An 8715-nucleotide genomic window follows, 5' to 3' on the forward strand; every position below is an offset into this window, starting at 1 on the left:
CCACCTGAAGAAAAATGCCTTGTCTTTCCGTTTCACAAATCCTCTCCAAGCCCATTATGTACATCAAAAGTTAAAGTGGACTAATTTGCCATTTGAAAGTCCTAAAGAGCCTGGGCCCTACAGCTCTCCTTTATGTCCCAGCTAGGTCTGTTTAAGGTAAAGGTAAAGTGTGCAGTCGAGTCGGTGTTTCCTGGCAACCACAGAGCCCTGTGGTTGTCTTTGGTAGAATACAGCAGGGGTTTGCCATTGCCATCTCCCATGCAATATGAGATGATGCCTTTCAGCATCTTCCTGTATTGCTGCTGCCCAATATAGGTACCATCAGGGATTCAAACCGGCAACCTCTGGCTTGCTAATCAAGTCATTTCCCTGCTGCCCCATCAGGTGGCTCTAGGTCTGTTTAGAGTGCCTGAGAGTGTGTGGGATCAACATCCAGGCAATGAGGGCACAACAAGAACCATTCTGGATGGTTGCTCCCCCGGCTTAAAAGTCCCTTCCTCTTGAGAGGCTTATCTTTCTATGGCAATATAGCCCACCTACCCACCGCATATTTGTTTTTAATAATTGAACAAATGTTTAATTACCAGGGGAAGGTAAGGGTTTGTTTTCAATCTACATCTGTGCTGGTGTGTTCTTCTATGGTAAACTCATGGAATTGTGATGAAATCTGGGGTGTGTGAGAGAGGGGGAGAGGGAGAAAGACGTAGGGGGAAGGAAGATTGAGTGGGGTATGGACTCCTGTTGCCTGACATCTTCTTCCCCAAATAATCCTTCCTATCTATCTATCTATCTATCTATCTATCTATCTATCTATCTATCTATCTATCTATCCTGCTCTGACCCCAAGGAGCCCAGAGTGGTGAACATGGTTATGTTTAATCTCACAACAACCCCATGAGGTAGGTTAGGCTGAGAAAGAAGTGACTGGGCCAGAGTCACCCAGTGAGTTTCATGGCTGAATGGGGATTTGAACTTGGGTCTCCCAGTCTTAGTCCAAAATTCTAATCATTGCATTACACTGGCTCTCACCATAACCATCATCATCATTCATCATTATTTTAAAAAACAACAACCACATTGCTGCTTGAGGTGGTTTACAATAAAAGCCACCACAACAATAAAATATGACAAAAACCAACACAGATATAACAGACAACAGCAACAAAATATCAAAAGCAATGACACAGAGGCTTAAATAGTTTAAACTGGGTAACCAATTTAAATCAGATTTAAAATGCCTGTTGGGTTTTCAAACTCTTTTAAAAACACACCAGGGAGAGACACTGGATCCTCTGGGAGGGCATTCCAAAGATCAGTGGCCACTACTAAAAAAGCCCTGTCCCTAGTCCCTGCCAACTGGATCTGTTTAAGCAACGAGGCCAAGAACAGGGCCTGAAAGGAGAAAGGAGTACAATGGCAGATTCATGAGCAAATGCAGTCATACCTCAGTGCAGTGCTATGAAGGTCAAAACCAGCTGCAACCTTGGAGAAGCGGCTGCCAGTCTGTGAAGACAAAACTGAGCTAGATAGACCAATAGTCTTACTCAGTATATGGCCGCTTTCTATGTTCCTATGTAAGTTAAAGAGCACAGGTCCCAGTACGCACCTTGGGGGACCCCACTTCTTACTTCCCACTGCACAGATGCAGCGGCCTCCAAAATGGCCACTGTGCCAGGGAATAGGCCCGGAAAGGGCCAAAGATGCCCCTGATGGGTAGGTTTTAAATCCCCAGGAGGCTGGCGGGGGGGGGGCCCTGTGGACCCCTCCCACCTTGGAGAAGCTCATTGAACCCCCCCGACCAAACCAAATTGGGGGAGTTCAAAGGGGGCCAAAACCAAATCAGACCAGGTGCTTTTGTGCACATCCCTATTGCTTAGTAGGCAAGTTATTTCCTTGCTGCACCATAGGTGGCTGCAAGGTAGATTAGGGTGAATGATAATGTGACAAGCCCAGGGGCATTCAGATAGCTTCACAGCTGGGTGAGGATTTGAACCCAGGTCTAGTTCAGCACTATAATCTCTATATCACTCCAGCTCCCAAGCTTTGCTCCATTGAGAACATACACAACTTTGCTTTGAGCACATGGGCAAAAAAGAGAATCACTCTCAGGGAGCAGAGAGAAAGGAACCTTCAGGAGTCAGGACTGCTCTCTGTTGAGGTTTTTAAATAGCAGCATCTTTTCTCATCCAAAGTCTAGTCTCCAAAGTGGACCCTCTTGATTATCTGTGCCATTTACTAGCTCCCCTAATGATTTTCCTTCCAGGAATGTTGTCTATTCTGACATGCCATGCATTTGCTTTCCCTAATGATTTTCCTTGCAGGCATTTTGTCCTTTGTTACATGACCTGCATTTCCTCAGTTCCATGTATGAATTCTTAGCTTGTCTAAACAGCATTTGCTGATGGGTTGCTTCCCTTGTATGCCCCTCGCCCTCACTTTATTGTTCTTGTTCACCTCACTGGGGCTTTGTAACCTCTTTTTCCTGTTTATTATGTCGATGTGTCACTCTGTGTGTGTGTGTGTGTGTGTGTGTGTGTGTTTTACAGTCACACGGAATTTCATTTACTGGGAACCTCAATTCCCAGCTTTAAGAGTGTGAGTTGCTATAGGAAATAAAAATAAAATCTCATATACCTCCAGGCTGCCAACAGTTACTCACTAATGGCTGTAAACATAAATACTCCTCTACTGACAAAACAGGAAAGTTGCAATAGTGAATAATTACATTGCTATCCTGGGCTGGCACACATGTCTACGACAAGGACGTCTTTAGTTTCCAGAAATGTTCTTTTAAGTAGCTACAAGGGAGAGGTATTTTTTTCCTGTGGTTCATAAAAATGAATCACTTATTAAAGCTTTTACTTGAAGCCAAACAATGGAACAAAACAATACTAGCTGCACGAACCACCAGAGTACAAAGGATGCAAGTTTGGGTTTTTCAGAAAGAGCAGGAAGTTTTGTTATTGGAAACTCCTGTTAACTTGCTCTGGCCTTGTGCTACGTAACCACTGTCTGGTCCTGGAAACTGGTTATTTTTTCTTTCTTTTTTTTTTTTTGTCTCATCAAGCTGGCAAAGACAGACTTCTCCAGCTTTCCGTGTGCTTTGTTCAGTCCTGGACGTAGGCACATTTAATCTCCATCCAGACTGAACTGGGATACACAGTAAACAAACTTGAAGATTTTTGTGGTCCAATGTCTTCTGTGTTTACTAAGGGCAGGGCCCTTACAATGCTAGAAAGCTGAATTTGTAAATTGCCTCCTGTTTTCCACTGACTTTTTGAAACTGGAGAGGCACATGATGTAAAGAGCCTTGGAGATTTTCAGGTGCAAATATTTTATTTCCCAGACTCTTTTCCGTGTATTCACTAGACTGCTTGATTTTCTTTCCCTCTAACATAGCTACTACATGCTCAGTGAAGAGCCAGAAATGGTGTTTCCACCTGTGAACACACAATCAAAATGTTTGTTTTAAAAATAACTTTTTCCAGCATTTTCAGGGGAGACACAGGATTGATTTGGAGGGTCAAAACCAAACAGATTGGTTTTGTATTAGTATTAATGAAAGATTGGTTTCCTGTGTCTGGATCAGATTTAGTTCATTGGTTTTAAAAACGCTTTCTTTCTTTCCATACATAATACATGTGTGGAGTAGTTGAATGCAATACAGGATTGATTTGGTAAAATTATGTTCCAGACCCTGAAATAGTATTTATATTGACATGGAAATCAGGAATCTATTACAGTTTCTGCTTAGGAAATTTACTTGGATGTACACTGTATGTGGCTGCTGACATCTTTAACACCTAGCAGCTTTCTAACTATATAAATGTAATGCAATCGCAGTATTCCAATGATTTTAAAATATAGATTTATAAATTTATCATACCTGTGTTACTGTTGTTTTTGAATAACTATTTCTCCCACTCTTTTTTAGGTCTGAGGCGCTGACAATGGAGGCCACCCAGATTAACATGTCACATACCCCACAAGTGAATGGCAGCATCAGTGCAAAGCTGAAGAGATGTAAGCCTCGTGTGGTGTCAAAAAGTGGTCACAGCAATGTGAGGATTGACAAGGTAGAAGGCATTTACCTGCTTTATCTTCAGGATCTGTGGACCACTGTCATCGACATGAAGTGGAGATATAAACTTACCTTGTTTGCTGCAACTTTTGTAATGACTTGGTTTCTTTTTGGAGTCATTTACTATGCCATTGCATTTCTTCATGGAGATCTGGAAGGGAACAAATATCCACGCAAGCACATCCCCTGTGTCATGAATGTAGACTCATTAACTGGGGCATTTCTCTTTTCTTTGGAGTCCCAGACAACCATTGGTTATGGCTTCCGTTTTATCACTGAGGAGTGTCCCCATGCCATTTTCCTCTTAGTTGCTCAGCTGGTTGTCACAACACTGATTGAGATCTTCATCACTGGGACCTTCCTAGCCAAAATTGCCAGACCTAAAAAGCGGGCCGAGACCATTAAATTTAGTCATTGTGCTGTCATCACTAAACACAATGGACAGCTTTGTCTTGTGGTCCGAGTGGCAAATATGAGAAAGAGTCTTCTAATTCAGTGCCAGCTGACTGGAAAACTTCTACAGACCTATGAAACCAAAGAAGGAGAGAGAATCCTGCTCAATCAAGCCAGTGTCAAATTCCATGTTGATTCCTCATCAGAGAGTCCTTTCTTGATTTTACCATTGACTTTTTACCATATATTGGATGAGAGCAGCCCTTTAAGGGATCTTACATCTCACAACTTAAAGGAAAAAGATTTTGAACTTGTTGTCCTCCTGAATGCCACAGTAGAGTCAACAAGCGCTGTCTGTCAGAGCCGAACTTCATATATTCCGGAAGAGATCTTCTGGGGTTATGAGTTTATGCCTGTGATCTCTCTGTCTCAGAGTGGAAAATATGTTGCAGATTTTAGTCAGTTTGAGAAAATCAGAAGAAGTGTAGATTGTACCCTGTACAGTATGGACTCAGAAAAGCAAAAACTCGAAGAGCAATATAGGAAGGAAGACCAAAGAGACAGAGAACGCAGAACAATGTTTTTACAGCAAAGCAATGTTTGACTACTCATCAGTCACTTCCTATAACTAACATTATACAGTACTGCATTGAACCCTCCCCCTATAAGTGGAAAGGGAGCAAAGTTTTGTCTAAACAGCTGTATTGTGAAGTGTATCTACTTCATTATTGGAATTCACTGTTAAGTATTTTGTTTATTAGGTGAAGCTATTTTTGTGTATAAGGTGAATTTTTCTTAAGCTTTTACCACATACCAACATTCATAGCAAATGTATTGCATTTCAGTTGATATGTGGAACACATTTCTTCAGCTATTTATTTGATATAGTTTAGTTCTATACTTACGTAGGATAAAGAAGTTTGAAGGGCTATGTACCCTTTTTAATGGAAGGTGTTTGTTTGCTTAGGTTTCATATTAGTTAAGAAAAGGAAAATACCATTCATTCTATGAGAAAAAAATAGTAGAGTAGAAATCCATTTTAAAAAAACCTTCATTGAGAGATAGCTGTTTGTACAAACAGGCAGCCTCAACAAATGGCTGCTGCAATGCAGTAAGGGCTTGGGATAAGCTTTGAGCAAAATACACTCAAGTCAATGCAGACTCCCATCTAAGTAGAATCCTCAAATCTGCTTAGGGGTTATCCAAACACAACTGTCTATAGAAGCTTATCTCCACTTGACCAGTGTAAATTTTTATGCTATGGCTGAAGACTAAAGGATCAGGTTGAAGGGGTAAGAAAAAGAAAAAGCAGACAAAGACCCAGTATTGCCCTAAATCCTCTTGTCATTTTTGGCAAAGAGCAGGGCAAGAAGCTCAATGGAAGCCATATATTTACCATAACAATTTGTTAATGCAGGGGTTCCAAGACTGGGTGGCCAAATGTTGGGCTACAACTGATATCATCCCCAGCCACAATGACCTTTGGCTATTGTGTCTGGGGATGATGGGAGTTGTAGTCCAACAACATCTGGGAGTCCAAGGTTTGGAACTCCTGTGCTAAGGGAAAGTCTTCCCTTTCACAAAATGCCTACCTAAAAGTCCACCAGCTTCTTGATTCAGATTCCAGCATAATTTCTTCCTGATATGCAGGTCTAGCAAAGGGGAACCATCACTTATCCTGCAACACAGATGATCAGGCTATAAGTTTAAATAATTTGAAGATATTCTGCCCTGGAATGCTATTTTCAATTAAAGGGGGGGGGGACCTTTGAAGGGAAGCTTTTGGAAAGATCTAAGGATGGGCTTGAAAACAGTTGCAGAAAAGCGGGGGGAAATGTATTTTTTAGAAAAATGTTACTAACACTATTGGTGTCTTTTTTAAAAAAAAAATATGTATAGTGTTACAATGAAATATTTTAAAATGTTGCTTACTCTACTTTGAACCATTGTTTAATATTCTTAAATAAAGATTTCTGAAACATGTATTGTCAAATATCCATTTGTAACATAGGGAGGCTCTACCCACGATCAATGTGTGGAGCCTAACTGGGCTCGGTGGGGAAAGCGGGCTTAGCCTGCACACGAGCAGAGAGCCATCCCTGGGTGGCCAGACTGGCTGCCCACATGACTACCGGCTCTGTCAGCAACGGGGATGGGGGAGAAAATGTAGATGTAGCTGGCTGGCTGGCAGGCAAGAAAACTGCAGCAAATTGTGGCAGTTGGCCGGCCGGCCGGCCAAAGAAAATGATGATGGCAGGTGGGCGGGAAGAAGACGAAGATGGCGGTGGTGGCGGGTGGGTGGGCGGGGAAAGAAGATGGATGGTGGGTGGGCGAGGACGACGGCTGTCAGGTGGGCAAAAAGCAGTGGCGGGGGACGGGGGAGAAAGCGGCAGTGGGCAAACTAGAGGCACAGATGCTCTGTGCCCGGCCCAGCTAGTATGTCCTAATGTCTCTATTTCTTGGAGCTTGCAACTCACTAGAAAGGCTCAGGGCAGAAAAGACTGGCGAAACAACTTATTTCAGGAATGCTTCTGGTTACTCTTCTGGCCCTGAGAAGATCATACAGGCTCAGCTACTCACACAGACCATTGCAGCCAAAGTAAAACTTTCCCCTCAGGTCTTTCACAGGGCTTGCCTCATCCTGAGGACTTCTAGGTTTTGCTCTTAAAGAGGCAATACACAACACAGCCTGTTAACATCCAGCCATCCTGTTGATAGGAGATGTTGAGATTGAGATTACTCTGAGGCTATTCACACAAGCTGCCCTACCTGGGCTTGCACATCCCTACTGGGTTAGGGCTGCTTTTGTGAAGCGCCAGGATTGAGGCCGATCCCAGCACTGCCCTGCCAGGTAGCCTGAGGTTTTACCTCAGGATATTACCTAGGTAGAAGGCTGCAAGTGTGCCCTTCTACGTGTGTGTGTGTGTAGGTAGGTAGACTTCCTCCTTGGGCTTCCTGCTCTGCTGCTCATGGCTTGTGTGAGGAGGCAGGTAGGAGCTTGCCTCCGCACCTGTCCTCCCCCCTGCACCATTGTTTTCAGCTGTGTGAATGCCCTTTCTATGTGATATTTTGTAGTCAAGTCAAGGGGCAAATACAGACTTCTTAGCTTCCTGTTTTTCTTCCTACCCTGATCTTGCCTCAAGGCTTCAGGGGAGGAAGAGGTTGAATGGCCACCCTCTTCCTCGTCTATCCCATTGCTTCTTCCAACTGAGCCCTCTTCCAGAAGTCAAGGCCATTTTGGCTTGCTGCTCAGTATACTCCGTGGTCCCATCTGCTGGCCTCTGAAATAACTGCTAGCATGTTTGGTAATCCTGCACCTGTGCAGTTAGGAGTGAGGTGATGGAATTGACATCTTGCAACACTTTGTGTATCTGTGCTCTGGGTGGCTATGCTGCAATGTATCTGTGCTCTGGGTGGCTGTGCTGCAATGGTACAGCCAGCCCTATTCTGATATAGGGGCAGCAGCCTGCTCATGCCCTACTCCCAGCCTGACTTGCCTCACGTGGCCTTGGCATTGGGTAAGGACTCTGCCCTCCAACCCTTGTGCTGCATAAAGGACTGATTCAAACCACTTCACTTGTGTATAAATCACCTTAGATTGTATATTTTTAAATTTTATTTATTTATTTATGGATGATTACTTTTTAAAATATGAACCTCATGAATAAATTTGGGGAGGCTGTGCTAGATTTTGATACACAGCCATTTTTGGTGCAAAAGGGTGAGCTTGAAGGGGAAGGGGGGAGGTTTAAACTACCGCAACTACTACAAATAAGTATATATCGCTTTTCAACAACAGTTCCCAAAGTGGTTTATATAGAGAAATAAATAAGTAAGTAAGTAAGTACATAAGTAAGTAAGATGGATCCCTGTTTGCAAAGGGCACACAATCTAAAAAGAAACATAAAATAGACACCAGCAACAGTCACTGGAGGGCAGGGGCGTATCTAGGGGTAGGGCAGGCAGGGCACGTGCCCCGGGTGCCACTTGAAGGGGGCACCATTAAAAAAAAATTTTTTTTTAAGGCCACTAGGAAAAAAAAGACCACTCTGCATGCTCAAATGGCCTCTGTGAGGCCCTAGGCCATGCCAGGCCTCGCAGAGGCCATTTGAGCATGCACGGCAGCCATTTTGTTTTCAGCAGCCAATTTTAAATATATATATTAAAAATGGCCACTGCACATGCTCAAATGGTCCCTGCAAAGCCCTAGAGGCCAGCGAGGGGAGGGGGAACCTTTGCAG

General features: G+C 43.4%; 1 protein-coding gene across 8 annotated transcripts in view; it reads left to right on the forward strand.

Annotated features, from left to right (window-relative positions):
• Nucleotides 1-6297, forward strand: part of KCNJ15 (potassium inwardly rectifying channel subfamily J member 15) — a 65591-nt gene extending 59294 nt beyond the window's left edge. For all 8 annotated transcript variants that reach the window (XM_053313139.1, XM_053313138.1, XM_053313141.1 and 5 more), the window contains one exon: nt 3935-6297. In XM_053313139.1, the coding sequence (XP_053169114.1) occupies nt 3951-5078 (1128 nt within the window). In that variant the 5' untranslated portion in view covers nt 3935-3950 and the 3' untranslated portion in view covers nt 5079-6297. The remainder of the gene's footprint in view (nt 1-3934) is intronic.
• The last annotated feature ends 2418 nt before the right edge of the window (nt 6298-8715 follow it).

Source organism: Hemicordylus capensis, chromosome 3, assembly GCF_027244095.1.
Source record: "Hemicordylus capensis ecotype Gifberg chromosome 3, rHemCap1.1.pri, whole genome shotgun sequence".
In the NCBI taxonomy this organism is placed as follows: domain Eukaryota; kingdom Metazoa; phylum Chordata; class Lepidosauria; order Squamata; family Cordylidae; genus Hemicordylus; species Hemicordylus capensis.